Source organism: Camarhynchus parvulus, chromosome 5 (assembly GCF_901933205.1).
Source record: "Camarhynchus parvulus chromosome 5, STF_HiC, whole genome shotgun sequence".
NCBI lineage: Eukaryota > Metazoa > Chordata > Aves > Passeriformes > Thraupidae > Camarhynchus > Camarhynchus parvulus.
In genome coordinates this window covers 20,914,545-20,933,786 of record NC_044575.1, presented here as the reverse complement: position 1 = coordinate 20,933,786, position 19,242 = coordinate 20,914,545, and the positions used below count along the sequence as shown (strand labels likewise).

Below are 19,242 nucleotides of genomic sequence, written 5' to 3'. Positions count from 1 at the left end.
CAGCATGTCCCAGCAGCAGTGAGACAGATGCAGTAGAAAAGAGCTCAGTACATGGCAACCACTTGATTTAACCATGTGATACATTAGGAAACCATGTTGTAAGGCCCATGCTCAGTACCAAGCTAGGTTTTTGCATACCACATTTTAAAACTAGTATATGAAACGGGAGAGTTACCAAATGTATTTAAGTGACTCCCAATACTTATTAACCACTATAAAAGTGAAGCAGACTAGTTAACAAAACTGAATAAAAGCACCTGCTCTGCACATTAATTCAAGGAAAAGCCTTTGTTCTTTCTTCCTACATCAAATGGAAATTCTTTCCATTTACTTGCACTTGCCTTGCTATTTTCCCCTTTCACAGCTCTATGTCAGAAATCTTTGTAATGCATTATCCCAGTCCATGATCCTAGTGGTGGTATTAAACCTTTCATGAAGTGATCTTCCTCTTGGAGTTTATACAGAGATACAGTTATGCCTGTCTCCAGCCAACAACATTCAGCCTTCCAGTAGCCTTGGGAAGAACATAAAATCTGACATGCTGTTGACTCTCTTGACAAAAATTTGACAGGTTCACACACTTTTAATAAAAAAATCTACCCAAAAGTAGCACTTGCTCATACCTCTGTCAGGATTCCTAGATAAATGGAAATTACTTGCAATAAAACAGAGGTAAAATTTGCATTAGAACTGCTCATCTTCAGTCATATATAAAAATATTCAAGAATCCTTTTATGAAGTACTAAGTTCCACTATAATAAAAATTACACTGATGTCACACTTTCTACCACTGCCATACTTACTCTTAATTTGCATCAATGAGACAGGAAAAATATTGGGGGAGAAAAAATACCCAGTAAGTTCAAAAGCATTGTTAGTTCTTTAAAAAGAATCACGAAGAAGCATGTTTAACACTAGAAGCTGCAGAGTGGCTTCCATGACAGCTGAGTTAGTTAACTTTTCCTTATTTCCTTCTGCCACAAACAGAGTGAGACACAGCGGTGCAAGGAATTTTCCAAGGGTACGCAGGAAATCATTGTCTGTTCAGGATTGTCCAAGGCTTTCCAGGCTCCCAGCTCAGTCTGCTCCCAAGGAAAGGCTGTAGCTCCTCCAGACTAACCTGCACTCTTGCGAGTGGCGCATCACATACACAGTACAGGAGAAGCTGTGAGTTGTTCATAAACAATTTATTTTATTTCAAGTATGTGCCCTTTTTGATTCTGGAGAATCATGTCCTCCACCAACCAAAGACAGAACTGATTTGGAAATCTTCCACCTGACTTTTTTGTTGTTGATACCTTGACACCATGTCCCTCCTCCTCCTTGGCAGCTGAAAGTATGGCTCAGGGTGAGCATAAACTTGCACCTCATTCCAAAACGGCTAGAAATACAGTGAACAAAGAATTAGTAAATCAACCACTCAGGGAGGCAGAGGGCTATGAATATACAGACAAATATAAAACATCTTATTGGGATTTTTGCCTTTTTTTTTCTTCCCTGCAAATATGATTAAAAACTATTTTGACTTTAGGGTCCTGCTGTTACCTCCTCCTCCTCATTCCCCAACAGAAACGAAGAATTCCAAAAATGCTTCATGTTTCTCATGTTTTTAATAAATATTTAAAAGTCTGTTCCTCTCCTTCCGAAAAAGCAGGAAATATGGTATGGAGTGAACAAGACTGGACAAAGCATGAGTTTCACATGGATGAATTGCTGATTACCTCTTCTTACTATTTGGTACGGTTGTGTGCTTTGCATTTCCAGTGGCTTAGATTATAAGACATGAAGCAAGTTATTTTGGATGCTGATGCCAATCTGAGCATTACGGAAAAACTAACAGTGCCTAGGTCCTGTTACAGGTGGTCATGGACTCATGGAAGTTTCTTGGTTTAATATTTACACTGATGTTTTAAAATTATGGTCTGTGAAATATATTTTCCAAAGATGCTCCTCTATTTGACAAAAAAATAATAAAAGAACCCTTGATCCAAATCCCATCTCTTTTTAACAGTCTTGTTAAAAATTTCAATTCATCAATTTATCTTAGCACACTTAAGAGCAGAATAGAGAATAATGACATTTTTAAAAAAGAGAAAGATGCTGATCTCTAAGGAGACCGTCGCTCCTTTTTCAGAAGTAAATGACACTGAATGGTGCGGATTCGGTTCTTTGCTGGGGCAAACTCCGGCTGAAGCTTTAGTGTTGACTCATACCATTTCATGGCCTTTTCAAACTCCTCCTGTGGAGAAAGAAACCAGACTGCAAAGAGTCAGATTCTAAAAACTGTGAACACATTTTCTATGCCTTTCCCATCCCAACCACTTGTGCAGCATGATATGTACAAAAGTAACAAAACCAATCCATGTGATTTAGGATTTTTTCCTTCTCCCACAAATAACTGATATTTTCTTGGGCTAATGACTCAATTCTGCATAATCCATGGAAAGGAGTCAAGTTATTGCTGAGAATTATTGACCAATGTTCTTGCATTTTCTTTTTAATATTACACCTCTGTATTCTTGCTGTGAAAGTAACTTCTAAAAACAGATTTCAGTCAGAATTTGAGTAGATCAAAGCTTTAAAATAATGGACAATGCAAAATCATCAAATTTTCTGAAAAGCTAACATTTTTAGAAACAACCTGAAATTATTTTTAAAAGATTACTCAATAAAAAGAGTAAACGTGAACAACCCCCCCACAAAACTTAAAGTGCATACAATAACTAGACAATTTCAGTTGATAAGCTGGACTCCAGGCTGGTAGTTAGAAGCATTCATGTGGAAATAGCATCTATTTTTGTATAGATGAAATCTCGTTACCTATGCCACCCTGCTTTTTTATTACCTAGGAAAGCATGTTAACATCCAATAGTGTATTAGAGGAAAAATGAGAGGAGAAAAGACCCAAAACATTCTGGGGCTTTCAGTCAGTTTCATCACTTATTTTTTTCTCTTAAGTTCCTTTTCTCAGTAACTTTAGCTATGAAGTAGAGATAATATGAATTTCTGCCCATATCATAAAGACTAACTAGATCAAGGTGAGTTGTAAAACTTGATTTTTAAAAAGGTGTATTTTAATAGTATATATAGACAGTATAAAGAAATTTGAGTTCAATCTGAAAATTATATTGAGCATTAATAATTGAAAATTATATTGAAAATTAACTTCCCTTGTGTTTGTTCACAACTGAGAGTTGGGTTTTACTTATTGCAAGCTTAGCTCTTCAAGATAGAGACCAAATTAATCACCAATTTTCCAGTACGATAAAAAAATCCTGTATTTAGATGGGTGGACAACCTAAATTACGAATTGTTTGCTACTATCTTTACAAAGCTTTGCACACAGCATCCTTAAGCCAGCTTATGAAAATGTCAGCCTTAAAGTACTAAATGACAAACAGGGGTAGAATAAGTAGTAAAAGTTTTGTCTTTCTGAAGATACTAATTCTTGATGATCATACCAAGTTTCTTGAACATTGCTCCTTCAAAATTATTTGTGAGAATAAGACTTTCACATACATTAAATAGTGTCCCAAAGACAGCCATACCTAGGCAACAGCACACTCACCATTGCTACATAGACATTGGCCAGTGTGAAATGATTCACCACGAAGTGCGGCGCTATTTCCACTGCCATGGTAGCCACAATGATGGCATCATTCCAGAGTCTGGCATTGTGGAAGATGTTTGCTAGGCTTATTAGTGGTACATCCTGGAGGAGAAGAGCAAGCAACAAACAGTTTCTTTCCATTGCAATTGTCTCAGGATCAGCAAGACAAACAGAAGAATCCACCACCAAACCACACTTAATCTGGTTCCTACCCACTTCCCTCTCTTTTGATGTTGAGAATAATGATCCAGACCTATTTTAATAAAAAACTGCATTTGAGCCTGAGTTACAAACAAAAAAAAAACCTCACATCCACTCACAATAGTGACAAACATTACTCTTGGACAGAAAAAACTCAACAATTAACTCACTTAAATGAAAGTACATTTTGTTTTCAGAAGCTCTTAGATTATTTTTCTCTCCAAAGATGAGGTGCACTCTTTAGAGACAAGAGAAGCTGTTTTGTTTGAATACCCTCCTTCAGCTCTTGCATAAAAGGAAAGGGAATATGAACAAAGGGGACAGCAGGGAAGAAAACATGGTCTAACCCTTAGTGCAACAGATGCATCATTTTTTGTCCTGCCTCTGCCACAGAATTGTTATTCTGATGCTGAGTAATAGCTATGAATAAAATTTTCTCAGCTAGACACTGATGGTATGTTCTGTATTTCCTGGATTTCCAGACTGTGACCTTGTCTGACTGAAAAAACTGTAGAGCCCTGGCAGCCAGAACAGACTCTCTGGGAGCTGGGCCTCAAATCTTCAAAATACTGCTTAGTACCAAGGCTTAAGTGCCTTCAACAGGACAATAAAAAGTTATGGAGAAAAGCAGATATTATGGAAGTCAGGATCACAAGAGAAGTTCACAGGAAAATTAATTACCTTTTATTTGCATGAGAAAAGTAAAGAGAAAGTAGCCAAAGTGCATAAAAACAAAGAGGAGGATAAACCAAAATACACAAAATAGCTTTTACTCAGAGTTAGCACTGAATTAAAAGTTGCAGCTCTATCTTTACAAACAAGATCCAGAGTTTTCTCTGGGGGCAGCTTCAATATGGAGGACAAAAACAAGGCACAACGCGGGAGAGTCATACTGTCTCAAGCAACATTATATCATACTTCTAGACAAAAGCACTACTTCACCATAATTTTGAAAAACTGTAGTTTCCAATCCATAGTCTGACCCCTACAAATCACACAGCTAAGGACTCCTTTCCTGAGGAACCAATTACATGGAAAGACAGGAAAATAAGCAAAAGCTTGATGTTTTAGGTCTTCGTTCCAACCTTGTTTTAAATGGATAAAGCAAATAAATAGAAATATAGGAAATATACAAAGGATGTGCAGTGGGGATGTACATTTCTTAGTTGAGGCATTGCTGCTGTTAATGGCTAAATCTTCCTAATAATATCCTGAAAGCGTGAATTACTTTCAAAAAGAAAAATCTGCTATGTTGAGTAAGGAGCCTATACTGCATTTATCAGTTTGCAAGGGGGAGCTTGGTGTTTAAGAGCAGACATTACAAGGCTCAGCACAGCACCTGCCAAGGTGAAGGGTACAGAGCACTTCAGCCAACTGAAACACTGAAGAGAAGACTGTGTCCAAAGTACTGCCTTTTTTTTGGAGCAAGGAACTGCTGCACAAAATCAAGGACAAGTGTACAACTGAGATTCATAGCCCAAATGCTTAAGATTCAAGCACTTAAGTAATTCCTTTAGATAATCACCTTCCACCCTCTCTAAAAGCACAACCAGAAGACATACTCCCTTCTCTAAAAGCATAACCGGAAAACATACACCCACATCTTAGGTTAGACTTGTCCAGACAACGGCTGATGAAGACTCAAAGTCCTAACTAACAGGAGGAATTTCAAGTCTGGGATGCCCAGAGGAGATGTCACACCCACTGAACTGCAGGAAATTCCACTGAACCTTTTCTGCAGTTATCTTTTTTTTAAGTCTATACTAAACAAAGGGTGAAAATCTTGGTTTCACTTCAACTAGCTAGTATCTAATACATTACAGACACCTGATATTGTTGGCCTTAACAACAGTCTGTGAAAGCTCTGCTGTGACAAGCAAAACATTCTTTCACCTGAGAAGTGGGCACACACGTGTACACACCTTCATGTGATGGGGTGCATACTGCAATGCTTGCCGTAAACAGTCAATTGCCTTCTTTCCTTGGCCTTTCACCCTCCAGTAAAGAGCTGCCATGCTAGAGAGGACCCATGAAGTCTGATTCTGGCAAAAGAAGAACACAAGAAACTGTCATGTAAACACTGGTAGTGAATACTCTTCCTATCTTTCACTCTTCTAATTTATTTGATATACTGAGGTAGAGGATGTTACACTTTAAAAGAGCATTAAACTATTTCAAAGCAGCAAAAAGTTTCTGACAACATATATGCAACAGCAAGGTAAATGAGACTGCCAAATGAAACAAATTCCAAGTTCAACATCATTTCCTTAGGAACAGAACAGCAGTTAAATAGCTTTCAACAGCAACAACAGTTTGAGCAGCCACAACAGCTTCTAACCAGCTCTCTGATGCTGAGCATCTATATGAGCACACACATTACCCAACATGAAGGAAAAAACTTAGCTAAATTAGCTGATTGGACCTGTAGGCTCCCTGCAGTCACTGGAAAGAGAAAGGATGCCCTGGGATGCAGCTCAGTCCAGAAGACTGCCAAAGCCCAGTCTCTATCTGGCTGACTCCCATGCCCTGTGTTACAAAGGAAAATACTGAGAATTCTGTTTCTAATCTCTGCACTATATATTCAGCTTATTTGGATAAATCTTGGTGTCTGCAGGGGAAACCAGCATGTAAGCGAAAAAGCTAGTATACATCTAAAGTGAAAAGAAACTAACTCTTGTAACATGAGGATAAGAGTAATGTCTTTACTTTCATGGGATGGACAAAGCTATATTGGTAATAATTTCAAAGCACAGCAAGTACCTCAGACAGCTTTAGGTCCAACAGACTAGGGGCATCAAACTGTTTTCATTGAGCTCCCTTTTCCACAGTAGTTTGGGATATGGTCCCTACGAGTAGTAAATACAGAATAGCAATCCCTGACTGCTTTGTGGATCCTGTGAAAATTATCTCCCTAATCCTCTCATCCTAGGGCTCACAGCTGAGGTCCTTTAGCTAGGAAGCTTGGGTTTCCCTGGGGAGAACAAGAAGTGCAGGCTTGCACACGGTACCACACCTCTGCCTGAACACATCTGACACCTCAGGCCAACACTGCACCAGGTAGAAGCAGCAGGCTGAAACAGGAAGCCCCTTTGAGCTGTCTGACAGCAGCATGCCAGGAGTGTTAGTAGAGAGGGGAGATATGGCTTAACTCCACTTTCCATAAGCTCCAAGTCAATGTAGCATAAAGAGAAAGAAGAGGGCTGAGAACTGTTGAAATAGTTTAACAAATCAATAATCAGCAATGCTGCTCACTACAGGGCACAGGAAACACTGGGACATTTGACAAGCTCAGGTTTCAGCAGAGAGATATAGAAGACACTTGATAGTGTAAGCATAGGATATACCTCCACAAAATACCTGTGAGGGCATTACAGATGCTAAATAGACACAAATCCCTAGTCCAAGTACTAATACATTCCTTGAGCAGGATTTTAGACAAACGATTGGCGACCGGATTGACCACAACGCCAGTCATGAGCAGTAAGCCCAGACTTCTCATCTCCTTTACACATACCTTTTCCAAAGCTTTGGCTATTCGAGTACCAACTTGTTCTAGTGACTGTGGTGAGTAGTGGTCTTTGCCAAGATTCTGTAGGACCTGTGGAAGAGGAAGTAAAAGTGCTTAGATGCTGGAACCTGGTAAGAGATGTTCCCTTGCTCATTGGTTGCTTTTTTGCCTGGCATTTTACAAATGCTGTAACCTACTTCAACCTAAACATAACTGTCTATCTTGAGTTGATACCATCTATATAACACAGTGCTATAACTCCATGGCACTGAATACTAAGAACACTAGAAATTCTGAGTATGCTGAGTTGGACTTTACCTTCACTAATTCGTTCACATAGAGCTACAAATACAGAGACACTAATGGTGTTTTAGGATTTCCCTCAGGGCAGACTGTAGATGGCTGAGAAAGCATTCTGGTAAAATTTCATGCTGCACTGTTCTTACAGTTTTATCCAGGCATTCACTCACTGAAAGTCACCTCTGGAGACAAGGCACTGAGCTAAATGCACCTTGAATCTGCCACGGTATGGTCACTTTTGTGTGACAGCCTTCAGCTCTGGCATACCTCTTTCAGCTGACTTTCTCCAGTGTAATGCAAGCTGGCCCGACTAGAGACACCTTGCAGGTGGTCCAAAGTATGCATACTGGCTGGGAGGTTTGGGTTACAAAGGGGCTCCATGGCTGGCTCCTGCAGCTGTGTGGCAAAATCAATGTGTTCTGTAATGCTACAAATGTCATAAAACAAGTCAAATTAGTTAAGAGAACAGAATAGTCATTAGAAAGAGCTCTCTAGTGAAAGTAAACTGCCCAGAACCTGGCAGAATCCCATCTGAGTAGCGCAAGAAGCAAGAGAAACTGGATCTTTCATCTGCACTTGCACTTTTCAAGTCTAATCGATGACATTCCACATAATGCTTTCAAACTTCTTAGAAATCCTTGAAGTTCTTTCTTTCTAACATAAAATCTTCAGTTTACACACACTGAAGACCACATAACTGTCCTGCTTTGTGTAGGTAACTTACTTAGGGGTCATATCCCAGATACTCACTCAATGTTTTTAGCAGAAACAGCAAGCCACGTGCTGGCTACAGTTGTAAGCTCTACTCTGCGGAGTTTCAGGCATTCATCGGGACTTGGCCAGCCAAGGCTACGGTAGTCATGCCTTTTTCCTTGAGAAAATAAAAATAGAAGAAATTTTCGGGAAGGAGAAAGACATTCTACTTCAGAACAATGACTCCTAAAATACTCTATGCCAGTGGATACATCCCCCACGTTATAAAAGTCACTGTCTTGCAGAGACATTTCTTTAAGAATGTTCCTGAATCTAAATGGACTGAATGGCGCTGGTAGCATACACAGACAGAACCAGACTGTGCACAAGATTGATTAGAAGATGAAGTTTCAAACCTGTTTCAGTACACTTTTTCAAAACTACAGATTAAGAACAACTGCCAATCTTGTTTACAGGTAATGTTGCTACTTAAATGTTCTTAAACCAAATTTGTGAGTCATCATTAATGCTCTACAGCTACAGTTAAAAACTAGTAAAAGTTGACCTGTCTATTTGTTGACAATTCCAGGCAAAAAATACTGCCAATACTGTTCAATGAGTACTCTCTAAGACAGTCAGTGGCTTTTACCGTGTTCTAACACTCAAGATGGAAACCTTCCTGAAACTATTTAACAATTACAGTTTAGCTCTCCCACTTTGCAGAGGAGCAAAGCAAGGCAGGGAAAGGTTAAATAACTTGCTTTATGTTAACTAACAGATTACTGAGAGAAACATGAACCTGATATTCACATCTGAACTAGCCTACTGAAATCTTTCCCTCAAATTTGGTAGATAACTGTATCAAGTCCTAGGAAACTGGCCTGTGTTAAATGTTAGGAAACATTTTCCTCTGGTATCAGAAACATCCAAACTATGTGGAACGTAAGAAAAATTCACTATAGCAGTAGATTTTCACAGTGGGAAGCCAAGTTTAACAACATGCCAGTCCATCAAACCAGCTACGTAGATAATATTTCAGGATTTATTTCTAGTTAGGAAATTTTGCCCATTGGATGCAATGCCTATTTCTCATCCAAGTTACAGTAAACCACTTTACCATATTTTGCAAATAACGAAGAAGTCTGCAATACCATGAATTTTGTAAAATATTGTGATAAAAAGGAAATTAATTTCGAGATACAAAGGGAAATTTCAAAGGGAAATGATCAGTTCTCCTCACCACCACTGTGAACCATCTGATTGCAAGTTCCTACTGGCATGAACAGTAAAGGACATAGAGAGATATGGAAATGCTACAGACACAGTTCAGTAGTCTGGGAAGGAGTGAAACACAAGACATCATTCCTCTGTTCTACCAAGAACTCCCCAGGTTATCTTCAATTTGTTAGTAATATTTTGATGATTTAGCTCTTGCAAAGAGGATGCCAGCAGACCCTGCCTCACAGGAATGTTGGGAAGATTGCTTTACAACTGAGGGATGGTATGTAATAAAGCCACAAAAGTAACTCAGAGGGAAAGATGATATACATTGAGGAAAGGACAGGTGTGTACTCACAAATGACAGTCTGTTTTCATGTATTCCTTCCCCCCCATTTAAATATTTAATTCAATAACCTACATTTGTCAGTTGCTAAAAAAGGAGGTTGTTAAAGATTTAATGTAAAAGCCTTCAAAATGTGAAATCACTTTCCAGGTCATCAAATCGTCAAGAACTAAGATGCACTGTAGAACTGGGCTTACACATCAGCCCCACAACATTAAGATTTTAGCTCAATTGAAAGGTAAGACAAGAAGTGTAGGGGTCAATTACTTGGGTTTTATTCCTTGGCACTATATTAACAGATTACCCTCCAATTCCTCTTATTCAACTAGCAAAAACTCCATCTGCCTCTCAAAATCTCATCTGTGTTAGTGCAGAGCTCTACTCTTCTGTAGCTACACTGTTTTGGAAGACAGTCTCTAAGTTTTCTCTTATAATATCACTAACAATTATAGCAGAACACTTGATTTTTATTTATATACTTAATTTTTATTAGACTAAGCTTTCAGCTCTTTCTCTTTGAGTTGTATGTCTTCTGCTTAGCCAGAAGTCAGAAGTCCTATTCTGCATCCTGATAAACTAACTCCTCTGCCCATTAAGTTTACCAAAAGAGATCACCAAAGTCGCCCCTCTCTTTTACAACTTCTACTCACAATATCTACCTCTTTCATTCTCCACTCTCATCACCTCATCCCCCAGAAGTTTTGGAAATTAACCAGGAAGTTTTCATTCAACACATAACGTTAGGCTTCACTTCATCAAGAAGGTGCTGATGGAAGAGATTTCTTGGTTTTCCATGTACTCATCTACAAGGGGCATTTCACTATGTAGTTTTTGTGATGCTTATTTTCAGTAATAAACCAGTGTAACATAAAGGCTGCAAAGGAAATAAACCATAGTAATACAAAAGCTGCAAATTATTTGCTTTCTCTAGAAGTTGTAGGTTACCTATTGGTCCAGGAGAAGGTATCTTTGGTCCACTGATCTCTAGACCAGTATGGTAAAAGTTTTCATTTTCTGCATTAGTCCCTTCTTCCACATTTCTTCCAGTTGGCTCCTGAAGATCCAAGCTTTCAACTTTTGGTTTCTTTAGACGTTTGACCTGAAAAGTGATCTACCAAAAGAACAGTATTAGCAAGGTTAACAGTAAGAAACACCATGACTGTTTTGCACTACTTGTTTTAGCCCAAAGATGTTAGAGATGAGATCTTTGTCTCTTTTCCTCCCCATCTCAACTCATTCTCAAAGCCTGCTCACTTTCACTGCATCACACCATGCAAACCAAGTATGCAACTTCTGACCTCCAACACAAGAGAAAATCAATTTAACTGCTGAAGAACTGAAAGACATTTTTCATAATATATTTTACTGGTAACACGATGACAAGAGAGATTCCTGTGTTTTCATGCTAACTAGAACTTTTCGTTAAAATATTTTTTTTTATTTTTAACTATGATCAAGAAGTTGGTGATGGATTGAAACTACTTGTTCATTTCACACCACTATCAACGACTGCATCTTTTAAGCTCATAGGAGAAGTTCATAGATCTGTATCTCCCAGTACTAAACTCCCTGAACTGTTCTCATCTTTCCCTTGTCCACAACACTTAGTACAAGACTTAAGTAAACTTATTCAAACTTACCCATTCAGCTTCATCATCATCACCACAGTCCCCAAGACAGGAGCTAGCCAGTCCATCCTGAGATCCCTTCTTCAGGACCCGGATTCCCTGCAAGTCCATCCGACGACCTTTTACCTCCAGTGCCCCTTCAAAAGCTTCCTGAGGCCAAGAATTTTCAAACTCATCCACCAAAGCCAGCATCTCTTCAGACATCTGATCATCTTCTAAACCCTCCACTCCTTCTGAACCATTGCTTTCTGCAGTGACTGTGTCTAAGAGGGAATACCATAAAAAACTTCAAAAATTATTTTCCCTGTGCTTTCACAAATTGTACAAAACCAATCTTTTTTCTGTGACCCAACTTTTCCACATGCACAAGTATCACTGACTACTCACTGCACAAAGAGAGAACTAGTCAATGCACACCTCCTCATCACAAATAAACATCCCTGCTGTACTTGGAGAAAAATGGTGAAGAGAATGAAACTAATTTATGGTAATGTGTTACTTTATGGACAGAGAGGGGAAAACACAGCTTCCCAGTGGAAAACAGACAGCTCTTCTGAAAATCTAGAAACAATTTTATCGGCCAGAACTGATTTTGTAAGGCTGACTTACTTTCCAGTCTCAAGAAGGAGGGATCTCTTGCTGAACTCTGAGTAAGGACTTCTGGATCTTCTGTACCTCCCTCAGAGTGTCCTCCTGTCACTGCTGTAGCTGACTCATAGTGGTCATCAAAGTATTTCTCCTTGCCATAACTGCCATCTGGATGTTTCTCATGACAGTGGCCTGAAAGAGAGAAATTTAATGATATACCATGAGAGAAAGTTCCTCCTGGATACAAGTGCAGAAGCTGTATTGTGGAAGCCACCATCTTCTAGTTTTGTGTGGATTTTCTATGTTTTTAATCTATGGATTAAAACAATAATTCTACAAAGTATGAAAGACTTCATTCAGTGATTAAAAACGGATCTGCCCACTGACAAGGGACATAATGTAAAACAGTTATAGGAATCTATGCTATTAGGTATATGCTGTGAACTACTAATGCAAGAAAAATCAGCTACTTTTCAAGGGAAGGTTGCATAGGAGATGAGAAATTACTGTGTGCTGGTACCCACTCCAATGAACACTCCCAAGACACGTTTTAGTGACAATACACCATATGAGGTATTTGCTTGCCACATGAATTTTCACTTAAGACACCACAGTGGTGATCATGCTTGAGGAAAGAGCCAAGGCAGATTGATCTGGGAATGCCAGGCTTTCCTTCTATGCCAGCAATAGACAGCATGTTGGTACGACCAGCTCATGAAATAGAAAGACAAAAGCTAAGAGCATTAATCTGTGCAAAAAATCAGAAGGTTATACAGCTGAAAATTAAACATCTATAATTTTGTGCTCAGGTTACAAGTTCATATTCCACCAAATCCAAAGATCCAGGAATACCATCGGAAAGAATTCAAACGTAGAGTCAGTAATAAGCAGAAATAAAAAAGGGCACACTTCAACAGTAGCCTTTGAGCATCCTTTAGTGCCACATAAGCATTTAGACACTTTAAAGGGTGACCATCTGCATCTTTGTAACAATACTTATAATAAGTACATTTTAACTACAAATCTCCAATTTTCTAATACTAATTACTTTCCACGGCCAGAGGTGCTTAGGCAATGATGCCATTCTCCACATGTGTGAGAGGCTGGGAACTGCCCTGAACCCCAAGGTGCAGCTATGGGGCTGAGACACAGACATGGACACAGCTGCTGCTCTAAAACCCTTCCTTCCTTTTATTTCAATCACTTGTGAGTGAAAATATTTTACATGAGCAAATGAATTAAGAAGATCACAGCTGAATAAAAGCATTAGAGATTCTCAAGAACCTTCTCCATTCTACCCTCTCTGAGTGTAAATTGTATTTCTCCATGCATATGGGAAGCATTATTTTTTTCAACCAGAAGCATAATATAACAAGAACGTGAATAAAGTAGATCAGTGACCCCTTTCTACTTCACACAATGATCCTATGGTATAAAGGAAAATTCTAGGTTTTACGCCTTCATCAGGCCAGTGGGATGAGAGGATGGCTCTAACTCTCACATAAAGGTAACTTGTTCCCCTGCTTCTCTGCAAAGTGAAACTACAGCTTTTAGCTCTCTGCTTCTCCACCTGGGAACACTCAGGTGTCACCTCTGGAGGAGAAACAGACCAGTATTTTCTCTGTGTGTGTGAGTGACCAAAATCAAACAAATTAAACTAGATTTTAAACTAGATTTATAAATCTTTTGGGAAAACTATTTCTTGTCCTACCTCTTCTGCTGTATGTAAGAAAACAAACAATGATATGAGTAAATATATAAACCAGAAGTAGTTAATGTCATAAACTCTTCTAATATCTACCATCCACTTATACTCAACCTTTCCTACTCTATCAGTCATTGATTATTTCTTCAATCCCCTGCCCACCTCTCGCATTCTGCTAATAAAAACTAATCAGTTTCATACAAAAAAAAAAAAAAAGAAAAAGATAAAACAATCACTTCAATATATGGAGAGCCTCAACGTTTAGTCATGAGAAATGGTGCACACAGAACACTTAAGCTGTCACCACCTGACATCAACCCAGCCTGATTTCAATGCAAGTCAGGGGCTTCTCAGAAATGCGATGGCCACAATTCCTTTGGCTGAAGATCCACTCATCATTAGTATAAAGAAAGAAGCAGAGGGGCTCAAACATAGACAACTATTTTTAATTGAAATAAAAATGCCAAAAAGAATTAAAAAAGCTGGAAAGCGCAAGCATAAGGAAAAAAATGATGGTACTTAAAATTCTACTTAATACCAACTCTGTTAATATTAATTTACAAACACTGACAGCTAAAAACAGGCTAGATGACTGTGCTGGCTTTCTTGGGATCTGAGAGCTACTATATATAGAAACCTGAGTGGCCTAATTTTTTCAAATTGCTGCTTTCAGTTGTCTGATATTGCTGGAGACAAAAACACTAGTTGAAAAACCAATGGAAGTTGAAGATCTCTAGTGAGTGAACCATGAAGCTGGTGGCACTGAAACACTGCAAATCAGAACTTCACAGCTTCTGTCAGCCAGAAGCCTGAAACCCACCAGGATGTCCAGTGGGGAAGAGTGTGAGACCAGCAAGGGAACAACACAGCCCCAAACTCCAGGCACAGTCTCTGTCTGTGGAACTTTGGCTGTATTACTGCAATACTTACAGCACCTCTGTTATGTGAAGGACAAAAGTGACCACTGACCTAAAAATGCCCAGCTATTTATTATTAGTATTTCACACATATTCTGGCTGTCTTAGTCTGCACATGAGTTTTAGGCGTAAACTCCTGACACAGTGATATTACAAAACTTGGAAGTCTAAAATTTCTACATTGTACTTGGTAAGTTCAGCTTACTTCACCTTGAAAATTTACTAGAAAAGGATCACTTTCTTGCTCATTTATTTTCTGAGAGCAGCTGTTGTCACTCTTTCCATTGATTCTGTAGAGCTAAGAAAGCTCAGAGGGAAGAGGATCAGAGTCTGCCTTACCTTATGTATTATGAGACCTGGTTACTAAATTCCAGACAGTGAAACAAAAATCATACTGACGATACAAACAAGTGTCTGGGCCTTTATTTAAGCGATGCAAATAACACAAACAGTCTGTATGAGGTTCATGTAGAAATTGGCAGAAAAAACCCACACAGTAGTTCCTAATTTACAAAGGAAATCCTCTGTAGAAAAAGCAAATACAAACTCTGTATGTGAGACTGAAGCCTTGAGACCTTGCAGATTAAAAGCAGAACACAATATTGTTTATTAAAGGACTCTATTCCCATATTGTTATAACTTGGATTTTTTCGGCCAATGTGAACACACTTGTGCAGCATTAGCACAAACCAAACTTTAAATATAGGAAAGATCTGCTAGATTATCCATGCCATTTAATATCAACCACCTTCATGATTTTCAGGATTTCTCTCAAATGTCCACCAAAGCTGTGGCAACTACTGCAGTTGGTAGGGCGGAAAAAACCCTAGAGAAAAAGTCAGACTCAAGTTCTTCAGGAATGGAGTGACCTCTTAAGCTGAACTCCACCTAGCATAAGGAGGGAAGCACCCAGGGTGTTGACATCTGTCACAGGGAAGAAGAAATATTAGGAGGGAGAAGCGATGCACTAACTGGAGGTTACGAGTTGTTCCATCTATGAATGGGTAACAAATACTTATTCTGAGCCATATTTAATGTTGCCCATTTCTCAGGAAAGTCACACCTGGAAACCATTATGAACTCTCCTCATTACATATGAACTTTTCTGGTGCTATGTGTTGGTTTTTTGTCTAAGAGCAAATTCCTGGCAATTTAGGTGACCCCAGATGCTCAGACTGAAAGTCACTCACCTGAGGCAAGGAAAGAAACGTGGGAAGTGCAGAAAAGAGGAAAGATGAACAAACAACACCCCCAGAGTATCACACAGAAGTGGTGCATCTTGAGTAAGTTCTTCAAAGTAATCAAACCTCACCATTAAATTAGGCACTGTTTGTTCTAAAAATGTAAATTAACTGCCACTGTAGCTGTTCGTTTCTTGTGGTATATCTGGTAGAGAGAATGAGGCCTCATTAAATATTTTCACAATTTGATTCTTATATACTAACTAAAGATACATGATTTGGTATCATCAACAGCATTAGAAATAAAAAGTAAAATTATCTCCAAGTGTCTTTGGTCAGCACAAAATTTTTACTGACATCGAGCTCTTTGTCAGGGCAGAACCTGCAAAAAAAAAAGGCATTGCTAACTCCATCACCTATTCTAACATCCTAGGTCTATGAAAATTATTGGGTCCTAACTTCTAATGTTATAAAGACTAGTTCCCTTAAATTTTTTTCAGTACATATTTAGAAATTACAGTGGCAGAATAATGCCTCAGAACTAAAACTCAAGTAATTTTAAATTTAGGTACTGTTTTTTTTTCCCTACTGTTTGTAATAAACACAGCTGCATTATCACCTGAAGTATAACAAGAGTCAAAGACTGTTGCTGTAGTCAGTGACTTGCATTAGGTTAAGCAAATGCACGTTACCTGGAGATATGTGTCACTTAAATAATTTGCCTCTTTATGGGTAAACACAGCCAAGAGAGAACTGCACCTAATACAGATGTAAGTCAGCCTAATACCTGAGTTGTCAGAGTAGAGAACAAACTGAAACCAAGCTGCTAACAAAAATTATTAACTCCATACTTATTTTTTATGAATGCTTAAAACTAGTATTCCCCGCAGTGAAATTCGGTAAAGATAGGTCTTTTTTTTCTTTCTACAGCAGGAATGACATATCACTGAGCTCAATGGAAATAAGTTTCAATCCCTACATGCAGATGAACAGACTCATCTACAGACATCTCAGCAGCAGTGCATCAATAAGGAGTCTTCTCTTTACTTTTGCACTGCTCACACAGATGCAGAGACACATAAATAAATGGGGGTGGTGTATTACCACTTTACATATGAGAATGGGCAATGATGCTCCTTAGAGGTCACGTGAAAAATCTGGGTGTGCTCACTACGTAAGTGACATATATTTACAATTAGGCTAAAACATATTCATTACAGAAATTAAACTGAAACTCAGCATGTTGTCACCCATCACTTTTATAGAACCAGTCTTGTTCAGTGCTTTGTGTCACAGGCAATATAATTTCCCAAGGTTTACAAAAATAATCTAGAATGAGAAAATTCACCTACCAGAACCTTTTGTGGATCTAGAACTATGGGGATCTCATTCATCAATATCTGGGCTAAATGAGCACCCTAAGAACTGTCTTACTTTCTGCACCACAGTGACTCTCTTGCAATCTGACATCAACAAGCCAGGCAGCGTCACAGAGAAGTGCTGTTTGGGAGCATTCTCTAGACAACACAAAAACATGAACTTTGACTTGCCTGGCAACCTTAACACTGGTAATTAACACACTGCATACTCTAATTACCCTGATCATTCAAGGTGAACATGGTAATTTCCTAAAGATCTTCTGAGACATTAACAGCAACCATGTTATTCCAATCACATATAAACACATATTTGATTGCAACACATTTGCTAAGGGAAAAAATCCAAGCCACTTATTTTGACATGAGTTTTAAAAGCAGTAGGATGAGCAGTAACTACAGAAGAGATCTTTAGCAGCTCTTGCTGCTCTGCTCACCTTAATAATAAATTAACATGGTTTTATTTAGATTTTGCTCTAAAATTAATGCAGTCCTTCTCTTACTGTTTTAATGAAAAAAACCCACATGTTTGTACTTCAAAATGAATCCCATGATTGAGCTCTGAAAGCAGAAACTGCAGAACACTTAGGACTAGAGTGGATTGCCATTAAAAATGTTACACAAATGTCACAGGCCATAACTGCTGAACTGCACAACAGCGCTGCAATAAAACTCCAGAAGCAATACCAATGGAATTTGTTGCTTTCCACACACACGAGCATAAAAAAACAACTACAAGAATATCCACTTAATTTTTAGTGAAAAATGATCACCAAATGATAAAAGCAGGTAAGTAAAAGAAGAAGCAAACTAGATGTTCCAATTAGAATTAGCTGGCAGTGCAATACTGACCCAAGAATGTTTGCTAGGTCTGTATTTAGTTCAAGAGAAATACCCCAGATCTACCACACAATCACTGTGATTTCAGCCACGCACGACTCAGCTCCAGAACAGGAACACCAGTGGAACTCCAGTGCCTTTTACAGTTGTAACACACTAGATAAACCACTAAAAAAGATGTATCTACTACCCACATATCATCATAGATTCTATTCTGGATAACAAAAGACAGATGGCAGTAAGTTCCCACTCTGATGAAGTTCAGTATCCATATGGGTACTGGAAAAGAATGAGGAGTGTAATGCCCAAATTCTGAACTAAGCTTTTAATGTGTTTTCTCCCTACACACACAAACAATTTGCTAATTTTTAGCTTTTTTCCTTTAATATAAATCCTCTTTTGAAAACCTGGAATCTACAGGACAAAACCAAACATTTTCAAAGGACAGGACAAACTGCTGATTGAAAAAGTGAAGTATTGAAAACAAATAATGAAAAGCAAAATTAAGTATTTTAAAAGTTGACTTTCACAAATTCCTCCCTTTGATAGCCAGTGGTCCTTCTTCAAAATGATGAGAGGTGTGCTTATAAAGGAATAACCAAAGAAAACACTACATAAAAAGCTTTCATTTGATGCAGAGCAAAAAACAGGATGATAATTTATGCCAACAAAATTTAGACCAAAGCACACAAAATGAAGCATAGAGAAGTTCTTTCTTTTTTATTATTTATTCCAACAACAGTTTTCCAGTTAAGAGGTTTATATGGTAAAACTGTTCTCACTTGTGGGAAGTTTTAAAATCTGTTTTGTAGCAAAATAGCTGCTTCTAAATTGGTTATCTATTTGTTTCATCACAGCAGTTCTGATTAAACCTTTCAAAACATACAAATGCCAACAATACATAACCAGATTTCTTGATCATAGTGAGAGAAATATCTCACCAATGTGTTAACAGACCAGTCCCTGATGAACAGATACAAAAGTTTTCCTCATGAAATATAAAGAAGTGATAAATAAAACATGGGAAAAAATTAAAGAGAAACACAAACCTACTTAAAATAGAACATAATGCAGTTTAATAAGGGACATGCTTGCAAAACATCCTGAAGAATTCAGTAGGCTACTCTATAA

General features: G+C 38.3%; 1 protein-coding gene across 3 annotated transcripts in view; it reads right to left on the bottom strand.

Annotated features, from left to right (window-relative positions):
• Nucleotides 1–755: 755 nt before the first annotated feature.
• TTC17 (tetratricopeptide repeat domain 17) overlaps nucleotides 756–19,242 on the bottom strand; it is a 54,354-nt gene continuing 35,867 nt past the window's right edge. Inside the window, exons 17-26 of one of the 3 annotated variants that reach the window (XM_030949051.1) lie at nucleotides 12,114–12,284; nucleotides 11,517–11,767; nucleotides 10,822–10,987; nucleotides 8,370–8,490; nucleotides 7,887–8,046; nucleotides 7,326–7,409; nucleotides 5,734–5,853; nucleotides 3,569–3,712; nucleotides 2,079–2,239; nucleotides 756–1,381 (exon numbers count right to left, since the gene is read on the bottom strand). In XM_030949051.1, the coding sequence (XP_030804911.1) occupies nucleotides 2,108–2,239; nucleotides 3,569–3,712; nucleotides 5,734–5,853; nucleotides 7,326–7,409; nucleotides 7,887–8,046; nucleotides 8,370–8,490; nucleotides 10,822–10,987; nucleotides 11,517–11,767; nucleotides 12,114–12,284 (1,349 nt within the window). In that variant the 3' untranslated portion in view covers nucleotides 756–1,381; nucleotides 2,079–2,107. Of the gene's footprint in view, nucleotides 2,260–3,568; nucleotides 3,713–5,733; nucleotides 5,854–7,325; nucleotides 7,410–7,886; nucleotides 8,047–8,369; nucleotides 8,491–10,821; nucleotides 10,988–11,516; nucleotides 11,768–12,113; nucleotides 12,285–19,242 lie in introns of all 3 variants that reach the window. The other 2 variants (XM_030949050.1, XM_030949053.1) reach the window with 2 other exon arrangements.